Source organism: Cheilinus undulatus, linkage group 24 (assembly GCF_018320785.1).
Source record: "Cheilinus undulatus linkage group 24, ASM1832078v1, whole genome shotgun sequence".
Taxonomy (NCBI): domain Eukaryota; kingdom Metazoa; phylum Chordata; class Actinopteri; order Labriformes; family Labridae; genus Cheilinus; species Cheilinus undulatus.
In genome coordinates this window covers 1502948-1525320 of record NC_054888.1, presented here as the reverse complement: position 1 = coordinate 1525320, position 22373 = coordinate 1502948, and the positions used below count along the sequence as shown (strand labels likewise).

Here is a 22373-nt window from a genome sequence, read left to right as displayed (position 1 = left end):
CTTTATTTAGCTTTATCTAATATTTTTGATTTTCTTTTTTCATAATTTAAACTTTTTATCTCAATTTCTCCTTACTTCCCTTGAAATTATTCATCTGTTTTTTATAATTTCATTTTATCTCATAGTTTCTGTTATTTTTGTGTCATAACTTTTTCTTGAATGTACGTAGCTTTGGATGAAAGCGTCTGCTAAATAACACTGAAACATGTTTATCTCGTTATTTAAGTTTTAATCTCATAATTAAAACTCAAAATAGACTTTTTGCCAGATTATTTAGACTTTTCTCTCATTAGCTTTTATCTCAGAAGTTCAATTTTTTATCTCAAATTCAATTTTTGTTTCATATTTCTGATTTTAATCTTATTTTAACTATTAACTCCTGATTTGAACTTTGTAACCCCTTTTTCTCATTATTTGAGCCTTTATCTAATAATTTTGATTTTATTTCCCCATTTCAACTTTTTTTCTATAACTTGAATCTTCATCTCATAATTTTAACTTTTTGTCTTGTAATTTTAATTTTTATCTTGTTATTTCAACATTGTGTCTCATAATTATGACTTTTATGTCGTAATTTTTTTTAATTATCTCATAATTTGACTTTATTTAATTTGTTATTTTTTTGCTTCATTACTTTGGTTTTATTTCATTATTTTGTCTCATGATTAAAACTCATGATAAACACTTTTAATCTCATTTTTTCTACTTTTTGTGCATATTTGTGATTTTTTTCTATCATTATTCATCTCATAATTTAAACATTTTATGTCATAACTTTGATTTTTATCTCCTTATTGCAGGTTTGTATCTCATGATTATGACTTTTATCTCATAGCTTTTTGGATCTCATAATTCTGTCTTTGTGTCTCATTATTTGAGCTTTTTTCTAATAATTTTGACATTTTAAGTTATTATTTCAACTTTTCATCTTATAACTTGACTTTTTCCTCTTAATTTCCCTGTCAAATATTTTTGATTTTTGTCTCATTTTTTTCCTTTTTGAATTTGATTATTTTTTATATTTTCATCTCATCATTCCCATAATAACCTCATCATTTTGACCTGTCATCTATCATCATGACTTTCTCAAAAACGTGTCTTATAATCTCATTTTTACCCCGAACTATCTCAGAATTTAGATTCCATTAATTCAACAGCTCAGAATTTTAACTTTATATTCCATAATGACTGTAACCCCCTAATTTTGACTTTAAATGTCCTTACTATGACCTCAGATTTCAAATTTTTCTGTAAAAACCTTTCCTTCATATTTTTCTTTAAGTGTCAGAAATGGGCTTCCGTAGAAAATCCCATTACTCTGATAATGGTGGACATACTGGGACGACCTTCTTCTTGAAATCACCAGAACGCCGTCGCCCTCTGGTGGCCGTGATGAGACGTTGACGTTCTGCACAGCTCAGAGTTTCTTGTCCTCAAACAGTTTCTTCCAGGCCGGCATGATGTACTCATAAATCTGCTCTATCTGGAACAGACATGTTAGGGAAGTTTAATGTGGTTTCCATGGAAACGGAGGAACGTAAACCACTGGTCTGGAAGGGGTCTGCCTGTTCTGGTTTCTAAATGCAGTCTTTATTTATCTATGATTGATCACAGAACAGAAACAGAAGAGGACAAACAGAGACGTTAAAGAAGGATCTCAGAAACGCCGACCTGCTCGGACTTCTTGACCCCGTATCTGAAGAGCGTGGCCTGGTGCTCACTGTTATGAAACAGGATGTCAAACGTCACTTCCTTTCCCATCATGTCCTCAATGGCCGGCTTCACCACGGCGTGGAAGTCTCTGGGAGAGAAGGCGTCGTCCAGCATGTTGTTGACCTGTGAGCAGAAAGAGGAGAAGCGCATAAACACCAGCGTTCGGCGTGACTGCAGGCATCAGTCCTGTGTGAGGAGGTGCAACCTTGTATTTCTTCCCCAGCATCTCCAGAGGATCCAGTTTGATCTCTGACCTCAGAGCTCGGCCGAAGCGCAGCAGCTTGGAGTCTGAGTCTGAAAAACAAACACGACTGCTTTTAATTTCACTAAAACTAAAGAAAACGAGGGAAAAGGGCCCAGAAGTTTGCCCCCTCCTGGTTTATTACCAGCCTCACAAAGACGAGTCTGCTGAGTAACCAAACCGACCTCGACATGTCAGGTGAGCCACGTAGGGAACGCCGTCCTTCTCTCCGTAGTACACGGCGAAGTGGGAGAAGTATTTGTTCCTGGGATACTCTATGATGTCCCCCGGGAACATCTGTGGGTGGGAGTTTTTCTGCAAGACATTGGACAGGAAGTTAGTCAAAATAACGCCAAAAAATTAAAGGTAGGGTTCTTAACCATCAATATTTACTCAGTTTTCTCACACAAGCCGTGCAGGAAAAAATGGGTCAGAGGTGGAAAATAGAGCATCATAAAAAGGTAAAAAATGAAACGGGCTAGGGTGGTGCAAAAATGGGTTAGTAGTGGTGAAAAATGAGGTGAAAATGGGTTAAAAGTGGCAAATATAGCAGTGAATAATCAGGTGAAAATGGGTTAAAATTGGCCAAAAATGAGGTGAAAATGGGTTCAAAGGGGCAAATATAGTGGTGAAAATTAAGGTGAAAATGCGTTAAAATTGGTGAATAATGAGGTGAAAATGGGTTAAAAGGGGCAAATATAGCAGTGAAAATGAGGTGAAAATGGGTTCAAAGTGGCAAACACAGTGGTGAAAAATGAGGTGAAAAATGGGTTAAAAGTGGCAAATACAGCGGTGAAAAATGAGGTGAAAATGGGTTAAAAGGGGCAAATACAGTGGTGAAAAATGAGGTGAAAATGGGTTAAAAGGGGCAAATATAGCGGTGAAAAATGAGGTGAAAATGGGTTAAAAGGGGCAAATATAGCGGTGAAAAATGAGGTGAAAAATGGGTTAAAAGTGGCAAATACAGCGGTGAAAAATGAGGTGAAAAATGGGTTAAAAGTGGCAAATATAGCGGTGAAAAATGAGGTGAAAAATGGGTTAAAAGGGGCAAATATAGCGGTGAAAAATGAGGTGAAAAATGGGTTAAAAGGGGCAAATACAGTGGTGAAAAATGAGGTGAAAATGGGTTCAAAGGGGCAAATACAGTGGTGAGAAATGAGGTGAAAATGGGTTCAAAGGGGCAAATATAATGGTGAAAAATGAGGTGAAAATGGGTTAAAAGTGGCAAATACAGTGGTGAAAAACGAGGTGAAAATGGGTTAAAAGTGGCAAATACAGCAGTGAAAAATGAGGTGAAAAATGGTTCAAAAGGGGCAAATATAGTGATGAAAAATGAGGTGAAAATGGGTTAAAAGGGGCAAATACAGTGGTGAAAAATGAGGTGAAAAAAGGGTTAAAAGTGGCAAATACAGTGGTGAGAAATGAGGTGAAAAATGGGTTAAAATGGCAAATATAGCAGTGAAAAATGAGGTGAAAAATGGTTCAAAAGGGGCAAATATAGCAGTGAAAAATGAGGTGAAAAATGGGTTAAAAGGGGCAAATATAGCGGTGAAAAATGAGGTGAAAATGGGTTAAGAGTGGCAAATACAGCAGTGAAAAATGAGGTGAAAAATGGTTCAAAAGGGGCAAATATAGCGGTGAAAAATGAGGTGAAAAATGGGTTAAAAGGGGCAAATATAGCGGTGAAAAATGAGGTGAAAAAAGGGTTAAAAGTGGCAAATATAGCGGTGAAAAATAAGGTGAAAATGGGACAAAAGGGGCAAATATAGTGATGAAAAATGAGGTGAAAATGGGTTCAAAGGGGCAAATACAGTGGTGAAAAATGAGGTGAAAATGGGTTAAAAGTGGCAAATACAGTGGTGAAAAATGAGGTGAAAAATGGTTCAAAAGGGGCAAATATAGTGATGAAAAATGAGGTGAAAATGGGTTCAAAGGGGTAAATACAGTGGTGAAAAATGAGGTGAAAATGGGTTAAAAGGGGCAAATATAGCGGTGAAAAATGAGGTGAAAAATGGGTTCAAAGGGGCAACTATAGTGATGAAAAATGAGGTGAAAAATGGGTTAACTGTGGCAAATATAGCGGTGAAAAATAAGGTGAAAATGGGTTAAAAGTGGCAAATACAGTGGTGAAAAATGAGGTGAAAAATGGGTTCAAAGGGGTAAATACAGTGGTGAAAAATGAGGTGAAAATGGGTTAAAAGGGGCAAATATAGCGGTGAAAAATGAGGTGAAAAATGGGTTCAAAGGGGCAACTATAGTGATGAAAAATGAGGTGAAAAATGGGTTAACTGTGGCAAATACAGTGGTGAAAAATGAGGTGAAAAATGGGTTAAAAGTGGCAAATACAGTGGTGAAAAATGAGGTGAAAAATGGGTTAAAAGTGGCAAATATAGTGGTGAAAAATGAGTTGAAAAATGGTTCAAAGGGGGCAAATATAGCTGTGAAAAATGAGGTGAAAAATGGGTTAAAGGGAGCAAACATAGCGGTGAAAAATGAGGTGAAAAATGGGTTAAAAGGGGCAACTATAGTGATGAAAAATGAGGTGAAAAATGGGTCAACAGTGGCAAATATAGCGGTGAAAAATAAGGTGAAAATGGGTTCAAAGGGGCAAATACAGTGGTGAAAAATGAGGTGAAAATGGGTTAAAAGGGGCAAATATAGTGGTGAAAAATGACGTGAAAAATGGGTTAAAAGGGGCAAATATAGCGGTGAAAAATGAGGTGAAAAATGGGTTCAAAGGGGCAACTATAGTGATGAAAAATGAGGTGAAAAATGGGTTAACTGTGGCAAATATAGCGGTGAAAAATAAGGTGAAAATGGGTTAAAAGTGGCAAATACAGTGGTGAAAAATGAGGTGAAAAATGGGTTAAAAGTGGCAAATATAGCGGTGAAAAATGAGGTGAAAAATGGTTCAAAGGGAGCAAATATAGCTGTGAAAAATGAGGTGAAAAATGGGTTAACTATAGTGATGAAAAATGAGGGGGTTAAAAGGGGCAACTCTAGTGATGAAAAATGAGGTGAAAAATGGGTTAACAGTGGCAAATATTGGTGTTAAAAATTAGGTTAAAATTGGTTAAAAGGGGCAAATAAAGGGGTGAAAAATGAGGTGAAAAATGGTTCAAAAGGGGCAAATATAGTGATGAAAAATGAGGTGAAAATGGGTTAAAAGGGGCAAATACAGTGGTGAGAAATGAGGTGAAAATGGGTTAAAAGGGGCAAATATAGTGATGAAAAATGAGGTGAAAAATGGGTTCAAAGGGGCAACTATAGTGATGAAAAATGAGGTGAAAATGGGCCAAAAGGTGCAAATACAGTGGTTGAAAATGAGGTGGAAAATGGTTCAAAAGTGGCAAATACAGTGGTGAAAAATGAGGTGAAAAATGGGTTAAAAGTGGCAAATATAGCGGTGAAAAATGAGGTGAAAAATGGTTCAAAGGGGGCAAATATAGCTGTGAAAAATGAGGTGAAAAATGGGTTAAAGGGGGCAAATATAGCGGTGAAAAATGAGGTGAAAAATGGGTTAAAAGGGGCAACTCTAGTGATGAAAAATGAGGTGAAAAATGGGTTAACAGTGGCAAATATAGCGGTGAAAAATGAGGTGAAAATGGGACAAAAGGGGCAAATACAGTGGTGAAAAATGAGGTGAAAAATGGTTCAAAAGGGGCAAATATAGTGATGAAAAATGAGGTGAAAATGGGTTAAAAGGGGCAAATACAGTGGTGAGAAATGAGGTGAAAATGGGTTAAAAGGGGCAAATATAGTGATGAAAAATGAGGTGAAAATGGGTTAAAAGGGGCAAATACAGTGGTGAGAAATGAGGTGAAAATGGGTTAAAAGGGGCAAATATAGTGATTAAAAATGAGGTGAAAATGGGTTAAAAGTGGCAAATACAGTGGTGAAAAATGAGGTGAAAAATGGGTTAAAAGGGGCAAATACAGTGGTGAAAAATGAGGTGAAAAATGGGTTAAAAGTGGCAAATATAGCAGTGAAAAATGAGGTGAAAATGGGTTAAAAGGGGCAAATACAGCGGTGAAAAATGAGGTGAAAAATGGGTTAAAAGGGGCAAATATAGCGGTGAGAAATGAGGTGAAAATGGGTTAAAAGGGGCAAATATAGTGATGAAAAATAAGGTGAAAATGGGGTAAAAGTGGCAAATACAGTGGTGAAAAATGAGGTGAAAAATGGGTTAAAAGTGGCAAATATAGTGATGAAAAATGAGGTGAAAAATGGTTCAAAAGGGGCAAATACAGTGGTGAGAAATGAGGTGAAAATGGGTTCAAAGGGGCAAATATAGTGATGAAAAATGAGGTGAAAATGGGTTAAAAGTGGTAAATACAGTGGTGAAAAATGAGGTGAAAAATGGTTCAAAAGGGGCAAATATAGCGGTGAAAAATGAGGTGAAAAATGGGTTAAAAGGGGCAAATATAGCGGTGAAAAATGAGGTGAAAATAGGTTAAAAGTGGCAAATATAGTGATGAAAAATGAGGTGAAAATGGGGTAAAAGTGGCAAATACAGTGGTGAAAAATGAGGTGAAAAATGGGTTAAAAGTGGCAAATATAGTGATGAAAAATGAGGTGAAAATGGGTTAAAAGGGGCAAATACAGTGGTGAGAAATGAGGTGAAAAATGGGTTAAAAGTGGCAAATATAGCGGTGAAAAATGAGGTGAAAAATGGTTCAAAGGGGGCAAATATAGCTGTGAAAAATGAGGTGAAAAATGGGTTAAAAGGGGCAAATATAGCGGTGAAAAATGAGGTGAAAAATGGTTCAAAGGGAGCAAATACAGCTGTGAAAAATGAGGTGAAAATGGGTTAAAAGGGGCAAATACAGTGGTGAAAAATTAGGTGAAAATGGGTTCAAAGGGGCAAATACAGTGGTGAAAAATGAGGTGAAAATGGGTTAAAAGTGGTAAATACAGCAGTGAAAAATGAGGTGAAAAATGGGTTAAAAGGGGCAAATATAGCGGTGAAAAATGAGGTGAAAATAGGTTAAAAGTGGCAAATATAGTGATGAAAAATGAGGTGAAAATGGGGTAAAAGTGGCAAATACAGTGGTGAAAAATGAGGTGAAAAATGGGTTAAAAGTGGCAAATATAGTGATGAAAAATGAGGTGAAAATGGGTTAAAAGGGGCAAATACAGTGGTGAGAAATGAGGTGAAAAATGGGTTAAAAGTGGCAAATATAGCGGTGAAAAATGAGGTGAAAAATGGTTCAAAAGGGGCAATTATAGTGATGAAAAATGAGGTGAAAATGGGTTAAAAGTGGCAAATACAGTGGTGAAAAATGAGGTGAAAAATGGGTTAAAAGTGGCAAATATAGCGGTGAAAAATGAGGTGAAAAATGATTCAAAGGGGGCAAATATAGCTGTGAAAAATGAGGTGAAAAATGGGTTAAAAGGGGGAAATACAGTGGTGAAAAATGAGGTGAAAATGGGTTAAAAGTGGTAAATACAGCAGTGAAAAATGAGGTGAAAATGGGTTAAAAGGGGCAAATATAGCGGTGAAAAATGAGGTGAAAATAGGTTAAAAGTGGCAAATATAGTGATGAAAAATGAGGTGAAAATGGGGTAAAAGTGGCAAATACAGTGGTGAAAAATGAGGTGAAAAATGGGTTAACAGTGGCAAATATAGTGATGAAAAATGAGGTGAAAATGGGTTAAAAGGGGCAAATACAGTGGTGAGAAATGAGGTGAAAAATGGGTTAAAAGTGGCAAATATAGCGGTGAAAAATGAGGTGAAAAATGGTTCAAAGGGGGCAAATATAGCTGTGAAAAATGAGGTGAAAAATGGGTTAAAAGGGGCAAATATAGTTGTGAAAATGAGGTGAAAATGGGTTAAAAGGGGCAAATATAGCGGTGAAAAATGAGGTGAAAATGGGTTAAAAGTGGCAAATACAGTGGTGAAAAATGAGTTGAAAATGGGTTCAAAGGGGCAAATACAGTGGTGAAAAATGAGGTGAAAATGGGTTAAAAGGGGGAAATACAGTGGTGAAAAATGAGGTGAAAATGGGTTAAAAGTGGTAAATACAGTGGTGAGAAATGAGGTGAAAAATGGGTTAAAAGTGGCAAATATAGCGGTGAAAAATGAGTTGAAAATGGGTTCAAAGGGGCAAATACAGTGGTGAAAAATGAGGTGAAAATGGGTTAAAAGTGGCAAATACAGTGGTGAAAAATGAGGTGAAAAATGGTTCAAAAGGGGCAATTATAGTGATGAAAAATGAGGTGAAAATGGGTTAAAAGTGGCAAATACAGTGGTGAAAAATGAGGTGAAAAATGGGTTAAAAGAGGCAAATATAGCGGTGAAAAATGAGGTGAAAAATGGTTCAAAGGGGGCAAATATAGCTGTGAAAAATGAGGTGAAAAATGGGTTAAAAGGGGCAAATATAGCGGTGAAAAATGAGGTGAAAAAAGGTTCAAAGGGAGCAAATACAGCTGTGAAAAATGAGGTGAAAATGGGTTAAAAGGGGCAAATACAGTGGTGAAAAATGAGGTGAAAATGGGTTCAAAGGGGCAAATACAGTGGTGAAAAATGAGGTGAAAATGGGTTAAAAGTGGCAAATACAGTGGTGAAAAATGAGGTGAAAAATGGTTCAAAAGGGGCAAATATAGTGATGAAAAATGAGGTGAAAATGGGTTCAAAGGGGCAAATACAGTGGTGAAAAATGAGGTGAAAAATGGGTTAAAAGGGGCAAATACAGTGGTGAAAAATGAGGTGAAAAATGGGTTAAAAGGGGCAAATATAGCGGTGAAAAATGAGGTGAAAAATGGTTCAAAGGGAGCAAATACAGTGGTGAAAAATGAGGTGAAAAATGGGTTAAAAGGGGCAAATACAGTGGTGAAAAATGAGGTGAAAAATGGGTTCAAAGGGGCAACTATAGTGATGAAAAATGAGGTGAAAAATGGGTTAACTGTGGCAAATATAGCGGTGAAAAATAAGGTGAAAATGGGTTAAAAGTGGCAAATACAGTGGTGAAAAATGAGGTGAAAAATGGGTTAACAGTGGCAAATATAGCGGTGAAAAATGAGGTGAAAAATGGTTCAAAGGGGGCAAATATAGCTGTGAAAAATGAGGTGAAAAATGGGTTAAAGGGGGCAAATATAGCGGTGAAAAATGAGGTGAAAAATGGGTTAAAAGGGGCAACTATAGTGATGAAAAAAGAGGTGAAAAATGGGTTAACAGTGGCAAATATAGTGGTGAAAAATAAGGTGAAAATGGGACAAAAGGGGCAAATACAGTGGTGAAAAATGAGGTGAAAAATGGGTTAAAAGTGGCAAATATAGCGGTAAAAAATGAGGTGAAAATGGGTTAAAAGGGGCAAATACAGTGGTGAAAAATGAGGTGAAAAATGGGTTAAAAGTGGCAAATATAGCGGTGAAAAATGAGGTGAAAAATGGTTCAAAGGGGGCAAATATAGCTGTGAAAAATGAGGTGAAAAATGGGTTAAAAGGGGCAAATATAGCGGTGAAAAATGAGGTGAAAAATGGGTTCAAAGGGGCAACTATAGTGATGAAAAATGAGGTGAAAAATGGGTTAACAGTGGCAAATACAGCGGTGAAAAATGAGGTGAAAAATGGTTCAAAAGGGGCAAATATAGTGGTGAAAAATGAGGTGAAAATGGGTTCAAAGGGGGCAAATACAGCAGTGAAAAATGAGGTGAAAAATGGGTTCAAAGGGGCAAATATAGTGATGAAAAATGAGGTGAAAATGGGTTAAAAGGGGCAAATATAGCGGTGAAAAATGAGGTAAAAAATGGGTTAAAAGGGGCAAATACAGTGGTGAAAAATGAGGTGAAAAATGGGTTAAAAGTGGCAAATATAGCGGTGAAAAATGAGGTGAAAAATGGGTTAAAAGGGGCAAATATAGCGGTGAGAAATGAGGTGAAAATGGGTTAAAAGGGGCAAATATAGTGATGAAAAATGAGGTGAAAATGGGTTAAAAGTGGCAAATACAGTGGTGAAAAATGAGGTGAAAAATGGGTTAAAAGTGGCAAATACAGCAGTGAAAAATGAGGTGAAAATGGGTTAAAAGGGGCAAATATAGTGATGAAAAATGAGGTGAAAATGGGTTAAAAGTGGCAAATACAGTGGTGAAAAATGAGGTGAAAAATGGGTTGAAAGTGGCAAATACAGCAGTGAAAAATGAGGTGAAAATGGGTTAAAAGGGGCAAATACAGTGGTGAAAAATGAGGTGAAAATGGGTTAAAAGGGGCAAATATAGCGGTGAAAAATGAGGTGAAAAATGGGTTAAAAGGGGCAAATACAGTGGTGAAAAATGAGGTGAAAATGGGTTAAAAGGGGCAAATACAGCGGTGAAAAATGAGGTGAAAAATGGGTTAAAAGGGGCAAATATAGCGGTGAAAAATGAGGTGAAAATGGGTTAAAAGGGGCAAATATAGCGATGAAAAATGAGGTGAAAATGGGTTAAAAGTGGCAAGCATGAGGTTAAGAGGGGAGGAAACATAAAAAATTAGGGTTAAAATGGGTAAAAAGATGCAAAATTACTATAAACTGGTGGAAAGTGGCAAAAAATGGACAAAAATGGGTCAAAGTAGGATAAAAGTTGCAAAAAAAGGGTGGAAAGGGGTTAAAAAGTAAAAAAAAAAAAAAAATTGGGGAAATGGGTAATAAAATTTAAAAAATGACAAAAACTGGTAGAAAGTGGTAGAAGATTGGCCAAAAATGGGTTAAAAGCAGTGGAATTGGGTCAAAATAGCCTAATAGTGGCAAAAGAGTAGCCTCAACAGGTGAAAAGTGGTGAAATATTGACAAAATTAGATTAAAATAGGTAAAAAGATGGGTGAAAAGTGGCAAAGAATAAGCAAAATTGGTTTAAAGTGACCAAAAAATGGGGTGACATGGGTTTAAAGAGGCAAAATTGGGTCATAATATCTTAAAAGTGGCAAAAGAGTGGCCTCAACGCCAAAAACTAGGTTAACATGGGTAAAAAGATTCAAAAACTGGCAAAAACTGGTGGTAAGTGGCAAAAATTGGCTAAAAATGGGTTATAAGAGGCAAAATTGGGTCAATATAGTTTATAAATTGCTAAAAAAAATTGCCACGATGGGTTAAAAAGTGGTGGAAAAAAATGGCAAAAACTGATTAAAAGGGTAAAAACTGAGGTGGAAATGGGTTAAAAGATAGAAAACTTGCTTAAAAAGTGGAAAGTAGCAAGAATTGACTAAAATTGGTTTAAAGTTGACAAAAAGGTGATGAAAATGGGTAAAAAGTTGCAAAAATTGGCAAAAACTGGTGGACATTGGCCAAAAATTGGCCAAAATGGGTGAAAAGTGGCCAGAAAGTGGCGAAAATGGATTATCAGTGACAAACAGTGAAGGGAAAATGGGTAAGAAGATGCAACAATGGGCAAAGATGGGTGAAAAGTGACCAAAAATTAGCTAATTGGGTTGAAAGTGGCAAGAAAGTGACCAAAACCTGAGGTGAAATGGGTAAAAAGATGCAAAATTGGCAAAAACCCGTGGAATGTGGCAAAAATTAGCCCAAAAATGGGTAAATAGAGGCAAAATTGGGTCAAATAGCTTCCAAGTAGCAAAAGGGTAGCCGCAATGGGTTATAAAGTGTTAAAAAAAAGTGGCAAAAATTGCAAAACATTAGCAAAATTGGTAAAAAGTGGTAAAAGGTGAGGAAAAGGGGTAAAAAGTGACAAAAATGAGGTGAAAATGAGTAAATAAATGCAAAAAATTGCAAAAACGTTGGAAACATGGCCCATAGTGAGTTACAAGTGTCAAAAGAGTGGCCTTAATGGTCAAGAAGTGGCAAACAAGTGGTGAAAATGGATAAAGAGTGGGGAAAATGAAGTGGAAATGGATAAAAAGATGCAGGAACTGGTAAGAAGACATGAAAAGTGTCAAACATCCTACATCGTCTTCATCAGGAAAGCCTGACTGATTTCTCTACAGGAGGCTGATGTTGGAGTTTAAATGTTATTCATCATTAAATCAGTAACATATCTGGACTCAGAGACCCTCTCTGTCTATGGACCACCTATAACAACTACAGAACCCTCCTGATGGTTTTAGCATATTCTTACATTCTTCAGATCATCAAACTACTTTTACATCAGACAGAGATAACCTGAGAAAACAAAGTCTGTTTTTAAATGATTTCATTTATTAAGGGTAAATCCATCCAGTCCTTCCTGGTCCTCTGTGAAAAAGTCATCTGAACCCTAATACCTGGATGTTCCAGGTGTTTGAGATAACTGTCAGTCAGTCTTTCCCATCACTGTGGAGGAATGTTGTCCCATTCTTTCTCCAGCCATATTGGAGGGTTTTCCAGCATGAACGGCCTGTTTAAGGTCAACCACAGCATCTCAGTCAGATCTAAGTCCAGACTTTGACTAGACCACTCCAGAACCTTCATCTAGTCTTTAGTCCATTCAGAGGTGGACTTGCTGGTGTGTTTGGAATCATGGTCCTGATCCAGAACCCAGGTATGCTTGAGCCTGAGGTCATGACCTGATGGCCGGACGTTCTCCAGACCCCCACCGTGTCTGGCTGTTGGTCTGATGGAATGCTGGGACGCACGCCTTCCAAAACTTCTTTCTGGTCAGTCCTCAGAATATTTCCCAGAAGTCTTTGGGAACATCAGGAAGTTTTTAGTCAAATGTGAGACGAGCCTTTGTGTTCTTCTTGGAACTCTCCCATGATGCCATTGTTGCCCAGTCTCTGATTGTTGAATCATGACCTCTGACCTTAACTGAGTCAGTGAGGCCTTCAGGTCTTTAGATGTTGTTCTGGGACCTCCTGGATGAGTCGTCCATGTTCTCTTGGAGTCATGTTGGTAGGCCGGCCACTCCTGGGAAGGTTCACCACTGTTCACGGTTTTCCCCATTTGTGGGTAATGGCTCTCACTGAGCCCCAAAGCCTTAGAAATGTCTTTGTAACCCTTCCAGACTGATAGATGTCGTTGTCTGTTCATTCAGGGTTAAAGAATGACCTTTTCACACAGGGCCAGGCAGGTTAGGAAGAAAGAAATCTTCCTTTAAAAACAAGAACCGCCTTTCCCAGTACTGTATGTCTGCTCACTGCGACTGTAGTGACAGACCTTTAATTTGAAGCACAAAAGAGGAATAGTGCTCTTATTGTGGAGACAGAAAAGTCTGCTCAGCCCTAAAACGGTGTCTGAAATAGGCTAAAAACAGAGGGTTGTACTCACCAGGCCCATGGGTTCAGATATGCGCTGCTGCTCTCCTTAATCTCTTCTGAAATGAGATTTAAAACTGAGAGACAGAAATCCAAACTGCTTTACATAAACCTGCTGCAGCGTCTGCCACCGTCACAGTAGACTTCCCTCGCCCTCCTTCATCCCCTCATCATCATCATCATCAAACTCTGAATCTAGATTTCACTCTTATTGTGGGTCTTAGCTGAACCTCAGGTGTGGTTTTTGGGGTCTGGGTGTTTTTGGGACATTTCTGCAGGTTTTAAAGGCCATGTTTGATGAGCAGCACCGTGGCGTCCTGGCGCCCCCACCCCTGGGCGTGTGGAGCAGGTGTTTCCTACAGAGACAGCGTGAAAGAGGAAGCAGCTTCACTTTAATCACATGTCTTTATTAGAGAAATGAAGGCACTGAAACACAAACCTGGCAGCCTCGAGGACAGACAGAGACCTCGAGGTTCTCTGTTTTAGCCTTCGCTTGGCTAACTTCTCTGTTCTAGAGCCGGAGCAGATTCTTCCTTAACTCTCACATCTTCATTCTAGATCATTCTTGACTGAAATATTTCCTGAATGGTCAAACATTCCTATATTTTCAGAGTTATTGCTCATAGGAGCTGTTTAATAAAAGGTAAAATGCCACAGTGATGTGTAACTGTGCCCTTTAAACACTCCTACATATCCAGCAGCCAGCTTTGTTAATTCAATCAGATTTCTATCACACAGAAATTCACAGTACTGACTCGGTTCATACTGAGGTGGAGCTGATTCTGAGTCTGGATTCACATTTAAACACAAAAATCACCAAATAAATACTAAAAAGAGAGAAAAGGAGCAGGTTTCTACAGGTTAGAAGGAAATCTGTCAGAGTGAATGAAATCAGAGATGTGCAATGACTACATAGATTCGAATTTCCCTGAATTTCTGACGTCTGAGAGGTAAAACGGCAGGTTTCCACTATCTTAATTTTAAAAAAGCCAGTACTTGATTCTGTAAATGCTGACAATCTAAGCAGTCTTCTTGTTTTCATCATAAAGATCCAGCCTGCTGTTAGAAATAAATCCACAGACAGAGACGCGTAGATGCCGCTTCCAGGCGCCATTTTGGAGAGGTGTGGCTCATCATGACCTTAAAACTCAGTCCCATTTCTAAGTATTGTCCTTTAGGTGGAGTGGAGAAGTCTTCCTCTTTGAAATGGGACGGCCCTTCAAGTTGCCACTTTATTATCAGTGGTTATTGACAGCATTGATGTAAATCAGTGAAACTCAACCTGTGGCTCTTTGTGTCTTCATTTTAAATATTATTCCGCCATAAAACCTAAAAAAGGGAAACTTTTGTTGCCCTTTTCCACCATTTTTTTAATCACTTTTCATCAATTTAAGCAGCCTTTAGCCATTAAATACCACTTTTCCTACTTTTTGCCCATTATTTCCACTTTTTTTTCCCAATTTTTGCCACTTTAATCCCATTTTTGCCAATTTAAGCTACCTTTTGCCATAAAATACCACGTTTTTCCTAATTTTTTGCCCATTATTTCCACTATTTATCCAATTTTTGCCACTTTAATCCCATTTTTGCCAATTTAAGCTACCTTTTGCCATAAAATACCGTGTTTTTCCTAGTTTTTTCCCCATTATTTCCACTATTTATCCCATTTTTGCCACTTTCATCCCAGTTTTGCCCATTTAAGCTGTTTTGCCATTAAATATCACTTTTTCCTACCTTTTTGCCCCTTTTTTTTCCAATTTTTACCACTTTTATCCAATCTTTGCCCATTTAAGCTATCTTTTGTCATTATATAACCGCCTTTTTCCTCATTTTTTGCCCATTATTTCCACTATTTTTCTCATTGTTGCCACTTTTATCCCATTTTTCCTCATTTAAGCTACCTTTTGCCATTAATACCACTTGTTTCTTGTTTTTTTGCCCATTTTAGTCACGCTTCACTCATTTTTTTGACACTTTTGGGCCTTTTTTTATACCTGTAACTCATTTTTTGTCACTTTTCACCCATTTTTGATACTTTCTGACCCTTGTCCTCCCCATTTTTTTCCATTTTCACCCATTTTTGCTGCTTTTTGACCATTTTTTCCACCTTTAACTTATTGTTATTGCTACTTCAAGCTGTTTTTGCTTCACCGCTTAGATTGTGGCTCTTGCAGAGGTATTTTTTAACTATATGGCTCTTTGGTTGAGTAACACTGATGTAAACAGACCATAGGCTGTCATGTGATCCTGACGATGTATGAGTGTCAGATGGGGGACGTGAAGAACAGTGGCTAGGATCCGTTGCAGAAATGAGAGTTTTTCACTGTAGAAAAAGAACCAAAATGCACCAAAAACATTAAAAATGGATTCACAAAGCACCCTGCATGTGTACCCCTCTCCAAAATGGCTCCTGTGTGGACAAACAGTCCTGTAGGTAGTAGCGGCATCTATGTGTGAAATAAATCCCCCCACGTTTACTAAAAATAGATCATCTGAAGGGGAAAAATAAACATTTCTCCTGGCTGCAGTCAGTGCAGTCACAGTCGTTCAGTCCGTCAAAGGCACCTGAGTTTGTCTCCAACCTGAGCTGAAGGTTCACCAGTGTATACACAGAAACATTCAGTATCTAGCCCTGCTCCTGCTCCCTGCTCTCCTGACGGTCCGTGGCCCAGCTCAGCCCGTTGATGGGGGCGTGTTTGTCCCAGCTGTCCGTGTTGTGTCCGTGTTTCCTCTGATGCCGCTTGTAGTTGTCCCAGTGACCTGTTGTGTAGTCGCACTCGGCGCAGGCGTACGGTTTCTCCCCCGTGTGTCTCAGCATGTGCCTCTTCAGGTTCATGCTCTGGTTGCAGGAGTACCCGCAGACGCTGCAGTGGAACGGCTTGGCGCCCGAGTGGATGCGCTCGTGTCGCCGCAGGTTGGCGAGGTTCCCGCAGGCGTAGCTGCAGGACGGGCACTGGTAGGGCTTCTCGCCTGTGTGCACGCGCAGGTGGCGTTTGAGGTTGTCGAGGTGCGAGGACGTGTAGGGGCAGTGTGGACAGCGGTGAGGTTTCTCCTCGGAGTGGATGTGGGCGTGGCGGGCCAGGTGGTTGGGGTAGTGGGACAGGAAGGGGCAGAGAGAGCAGCTGTACAGCTTTGAGCCTCGTTGGCCCCTCTGGGAGTCCTGGGGCATCGCCGGGCTGCAGGGGGGCTCAGAGCCATCCTTGGACAGCAGGTCCAACGAGCAGCGACGGCACACCTGAGAGGGACAGAGCCACAGCAGAATAAGCCGTTTGATTGGCTGAGAGGATTTGGTTGTTTTCATACTCAGCTCTGCTGCTCATCCCACAAAAGCATGCTCCTTAAAACTGTACTAATGCTGCAGAACTGTTCCTCAGAGACTGAGGACAACCAGACTAACTGCCAGCTCAGTGTGAGATTTCTGATGTTTCTCTGCAGCTGTTACCCGTTTCTGCTGAACATGCATTCATGTTGGATTTAAGCTAAAGAGGACAAAACCCTAAAAACAGTCAAATTCATCACAGGTCATTGAGTCGGTACACACTGTACTGTATCCTTCTCAGTTTAGTTGAGACATACCTGTCCCCCTTCACCCTCCCCCTCCCCCTCAGCCTTGTCCCCCTCCAGGTCAGCCTCCTCCAGGGTGAGACCGCACAACCTGCAGCACAGCGGGAAGAGGAGGACGGGGAGCGGGGCGGAGGGAGAGCCGAGGCCGCCCAGCGTTTGGAGGAATCCTGAGTCCTGGGACACCCGCAGGGTCAGGTCTGACACCACTGAATCAGGACAGAGGAAGAAATACTTAGAAAAAGCTGAACTACTGAGTTAGTCTGACTAAAACTGGACCTTTAAAATGAAAGTAAACATGACAGTCTGAGAGCAGACCATTCAGTGGGTCTGGTTTTTATCAATAAAAACTTTAGCACATGTCACGAAGAAGACTCATAAATGCAACGATGCAGTTTTTAGAGATAATAAGAAACTGTTTCTCCTTTTGAACTTCCTCTTTTACCCCTCCTGATTCAGAACTAACATTCTCTGTGGTTAACACCTTCTCACACCAGCTAACTGTTTCTGTCACAGCCACTTTATTAGGGAGTGTTCCTGGTGTCTAAATATCTGATATATGATGCAGCTGAATTAACTAGAGCATTTCTTTAAGTTTTTGAAGCCCGCAGCCTTTCAGAATTTCTCTTCCTCATTTGTCTAAGTCTCTCGGTTTCAGCTTGGTTGTTCCTCTTTCTGCTCTGTGCTTCTAAATTTACATTTAGAGTTTCCCTCATGCACACAAACAAACCCAAATTCTGACAGAAATTCACCACATCTCAGGTATATCGACTCGTTTGTATGCATATTCTACGTACTGCACCTTTAAGAGGTTTTTCACAGTTTTCTTTCAGTCCACCTTGTTTTCACAAGAACAAGAACAAGAACAGTGATACTCAACATTTGGCTCTTTTAAATATTATTCCTCCAGAAAACCTTAAAAAGGGAAACTTTTTTGCCCTTTGTCACCATTTTTTGCCACTTTATCCCATTTTTGCCCATTTAAGCTACCCTATGCCATTAAATACCACTTTTTTCCTACTTTCTTGCCACTGTTTTACAACTTTCTTCCCATTTTTTTACCACTTTTATCCAATTTTTGCCCTTTTAAGCCCTTTTGTAATTATATAACCACCTTTTTCTTACTATTTTGCCACTTTTTTTCCATTTAAGCTACCATTGCCATTAGATATCACCTTTTTTCCTACTTTTTACAAATTTTTGCCACTTTAATGCCATTTTTGCCGATTTAAGCTACTTTTTATCATTAAATACCACTTTTTCCTAGTTTTGCCCAAGTTAGGCACTTCTTTTTACCACTTGTATCCATTTTTTGCCCTTTTAAGCTACCTTTTGCCATTTAATTACACTTGTTTCCTTTTTTGCCACTCTTGACTGCTTTTTGCCCATTTTAGTCACTTTTCACCCATGTTTTTGCCACATTTTTATCCATTTGGACCATTTTTTGCTACCTGTAGCTCATTTTTTTGTCAGTTCTCACCCATTTCTGATACTTTCTGACCCTTTTCCTCCCCATTTTCATCCATTTTCATGGCTTTTTGACCATTGACCTTTAACTCATTGTTATTGCTACTTCTAGCTGTTTTTCCACTCTTACCACTTAGACTGTGGCTCTTGCAGAGGTATTTTTCAACACTTTGGCTCTTTGGTTGAGTAACACTGGTCTATGCGTTCCTTACCTTCTTCCGTTCCAGCGTGCGTCTTTTTCCGCCTGGTCCGTCTCTTCTCCTTCTCCCTTCTCTGCGGTCTCTCTTGCGAGTGCATGCGTTGGTGTCTGCGCAGGTTTCCCAGGGAGCTGCAGGCATAGCTGCACTGGTGACAGCCGTACGGTTTCTCCCCCGTGTGGGTGCGAGCGTGCCGCTGCAGGTTGACCAGCTGGGCCGAGGCGTAGGGGCAGACGGGGCAGCGGTACGGCTTCTGGCCGTCGTGGATCCTCATGTGACGCTTCAGGTGGTTGGAGTAGCGCGAGGTGAAGGAGCACAGAGAGCAGGAGTAAAGCTTAGGAGGGATGTCATCGGCTTCATCAGTCTTCCCTTCGTTCCTCCTCTTCCCGTCGGAGCTGATGGATCTGTCAGCGCCCTTGGGGGAGTCCATGTGGGCTTCAAGCTGGAGGCCCTCCTCACAGGTCAGGCAATAAAGCTCTGCCCCTAGATCGAGGCCCACGCCTGCAACGACATAAGTGGAACTTCATAAGAAAGCAGAAACCCACAGTGTTCCTTTCATCAACAACAGGAGACAGAACGTTTAAAAAGACACAGCGATTACTCCGACCAAACTTCCTTCTTCCTGTTTCACTTTAACTACACGGTATTTACCGAGATCTAGACTGGCACCCAGAGGAGTGTCTCCCAGGAGCTGACCACATCCTTTACATGAGAGGAATGGTGGGAACGTGGAGTCTGCTGGTGCTGAGGTGTCGTCCTCGACGCCCAGAGAGAACACCGTCATTCCTGAAGACAGAAATAAAAACGACAACCACTTCAGTCAGGACCACTTTGTCTTTCTTTACTAGCAGCACCTACACAACACTCCAAACTATTATGCAAACTGGATTTTAGTGTCATAAACATTTAATTTTTTTGTTTTTCAGTTAAACTCATGGATGGTGTCGTGTCTCAGAGCTCTTTGGATCACTGAAATCAATCTCAGACACCTGTGATCATTAGTTTTTCAGGTGAGCCCAATTAAAGGAAAACTACTTAAGAAGGAGGTTCCACATTATTAAGCAGGCCACCGGTTTCAGCAATATGGGAAAAAAAAGGACTTCTCTCTGGTTGCTGGATGGCCACCATGTCCCAACGAGGCTGTGACATCAGCAAGGAGGGGGCGGAGTCATGTTCTGGGCCAGAAACATGGATAGAGAGCTGGTAGGCCCTTTAGGGTCCCTGAAGGTGTGAAAATGACCTCGGCAAAGTATCTAGAGTTTCTGACTGACCACTTTCTTCCATGATACAAAAAGAAGAACAGTGACTTTTTAAAAGAAGTTTAATGTAGCAAAATAAGTCAAAAAGTGGCCAAACACAGGCAATAAGTGGCAAAAATAGGTAATAATATATATTTTAAATAATGGGCGAAAAGTGGCAAAAAGTGTTGAAGTGATGTTAAAAAACGTACAGTGGCAAAAGTGGGCAAAACGTGGCTAAAAGAGTTAAAAATGATGAGACAAATGAGGGAAATTTGGGCAAAAAGTGGCCAAACAGAGTCAAACATAGGCAGGAATTTAGAAAAGGTGGCAAAAATTGGTTGAAAGTGTCAAAAAGTTGGCAAAAATGTGTCAGAAGTGATGAATAAAATTTGGTAAAAAACAAAACAAAGAATAGCAAAAATGTTCTGAAACTCTGTTGTACAGAATACTGTGGAACGCCGTGAATTGTTGGTTATATTTGGCGGCGTGGCTGTTCTAGGATCCCCACCCTCTAACACGTCTATGTGGAAAGCATCAGCAGGAACAGCACACGTTCCTGCCTTCCCTGTGTCGACAAGGAAAGCCTGAGGCAGGAGAGAAGCAGCAGAGCAGCAGAATGACTCTGATTATAAAGGAGGAGCTGGGGTGGAGGAGAGCAGCAAAAAGCTGCTTCAGAAGGAGCAGCAAAGTGTAGCTAGGCTAGAGCTGCTTAGAGGTCATCAGCTGGCTGTCAGCTGATGAGGGCTTACCTGAGATCAGCTGATCTTAACTATATAGCAGCACCTGAGCTTACGCTATATGCTTGGTTTTTGCATCATTTATCATTGATGCTTTTCAGATTTTATACAAGTTTGAAGCCTTTTCACGTCTTAAAAATTTGTTAAAAATCCTCACGTCTTGGAGCCAAATTTCTTTCAGCTTCTATTTCCCATATTCTCTGCAGTTTGATAATGTCACACTTGTGTAAATGCACTAAAAGCATGTATAAAAGCAAACCCGCATAAAGAATAATAACAGTTTTAACTCAAACAAAACAGCTTGGACTTGATAAATTACTTTGACATATTTCTGTTTAACTGCCATCTAAAATATAAAATCTCAAAGGTAAAAATAAGACGATTTAGCAGCTTCAAATCTAATTTAAGACTCTGAGAGTCTTTTAAAGAGGGCGGTGGTGGCTGACTGAGGAAGAACATGGCTGCTGGTTACAGCTGAGGTTGAACAGGACGTTACTCCTCTCTTTCAGTTTCTGATGAAGTCATGTGATCGCTGAGTCTCTGCACAGCCTTTGCTGACACCTACAGGTAAAAAAACACCCCGAACTGAAACACCATTCCCTTTAATTCACAATAACTGGGAGAACTTATCTTAAAGGCTGGTTTGGGTGTGTGTATTCATTCTGACAGGACTGGATGGTGGAAAGAACCAGAAACCAGGGAAAGGAGCCACACCAGATCCAAACCTCATCCCTGTTTCATAATTACAAGTGATGGGTATTTTTCTTGTCCATTTGGAGAGGAAGTACACTGTTGTTTCTCAGGAACACAATGACTTCCTGATGTTAGTTTCAGCCCCGTCTTTCTTCTCAAGTCTTAGTCTGATAAATCTCCCCAGGTAGTTTAACATAGAACCAGTAAAATTAGCCACTGGAGCTCTGACCTAACAGAGCATGTAAACACAGTCTGTTTGTGTCTGTCACTGACCTGCGTCTCTCTCCAGTCCCATGATCTCAGAGTCTCCAAACTCCAGCTCGCCACTCAGCAGGAAGTCACTCTCCAGGACCAGACAGCCCGGCTCACAGCCCAGCTCCCCGTCCTCTGAACCCACTGAAACACACATGAACAGGACAAAACACATCAGTGTACTAAATAATGAAAACAATCATGGAATTAAACAGATAAACACTTTTTAGGTGCCTCACAACGGCTTCACATGATCAATTTCATTTCCTTAAAAAGAATAAAAAAACTTTATTTAGAGTATTACTGGAAGAGAAAGCTCTGCTGGGAACTGCACAGTCTTTGTTTATTTCTCAGAAATGCTTTCTATAGAGCAGAAATTTAATTTTAAGACACAAGCACCAGAAAATCGGATTTATATATGATTTTAAAAATTGGAATTCTGTGTGATGAGTATTTGTCTTGTTTGTGAAAAGGCAGAGAAAGATTCTCCATGAGAAAAAAACGTTACAGATGAAGACAATAAAAGGAGGTGCAGAGGAAGTGAAGAGGAGACGACAGAGGAAGCCGGCGAGGACGAGATAACAGAGAGGAGGAAGAGGAGGAAGAGTTGTCCTGGAGAGGAACGAGTCTGGGAGCGTCAGGAACAGGAAGAGGAGAGAAAGAGGGAGAAAATCACCCCTGACTGTTTCTCTCACGTCTGTTTGCTCCTTTTCCAACACAGTTTCAGCTGTGAAAAAGTCGATGTCCCCGTTATTGATTCATGAATTAGCTACAGTATTTTAAAGTTGAGTTCATTTTCACTGCCCACACACAGACCGGATCCCTGTCAGACCTGTTGGATCCAGAAATCCTTTAACTAGAAACAGTCTGACAAAGTAGAGTCAAAGATCTCCAACACATCATGGAACCATCTGAAGAAATTCAACCACACTGAGAGCCATTATCCACAAATGGAGAAAACTTGTAACAGTGGCCAGACATTTCTGAGGCTTCAGGACTCCAGTGAACCACACTGAGAGCCATTATCCACAAATGGGGAAAACTGTGGTGAACCGTCCCAGGAGTGGCCAGCGTCAGACGTGGTAATGGTAGTGTGATGGTCTGGACCAGGA

General features: G+C 39.9%; 2 protein-coding genes across 2 annotated transcripts in view; both read right to left on the bottom strand.

Moving 5' to 3' along the window:
* Nucleotides 1-535: 535 nt before the first annotated feature.
* On the bottom strand, nt 536-14512 carry plaat1l (phospholipase A and acyltransferase 1-like). Its single transcript, XM_041781790.1, has 5 exons — nt 13127-14512; nt 2140-2269; nt 1919-2007; nt 1672-1836; nt 536-1483 (listed from the first exon to the last, which is right to left on the bottom strand). The coding sequence occupies exons 1-5, from the start codon at nt 13133-13135 to the stop codon at nt 1418-1420; spliced, it is 459 nt and encodes a 152-aa protein (XP_041637724.1). The 5' UTR covers nt 13136-14512; the 3' UTR covers nt 536-1417.
* Nucleotides 14513-15542: 1030 nt separating this feature from the next.
* Nucleotides 15543-22373, bottom strand: part of LOC121506162 (zinc finger protein 513) — an 11937-nt gene continuing 5106 nt past the window's right edge. The window contains exons 3-7 of the mRNA XM_041781789.1: nt 21283-21405; nt 18990-19124; nt 18354-18839; nt 16690-16883; nt 15543-16348 (exon numbers count right to left, since the gene is read on the bottom strand). Of these exons, the coding sequence (XP_041637723.1) occupies nt 15740-16348; nt 16690-16883; nt 18354-18839; nt 18990-19124; nt 21283-21405 (1547 nt within the window). The 3' untranslated portion in view covers nt 15543-15739. The remainder of the gene's footprint in view (nt 16349-16689; nt 16884-18353; nt 18840-18989; nt 19125-21282; nt 21406-22373) is intronic.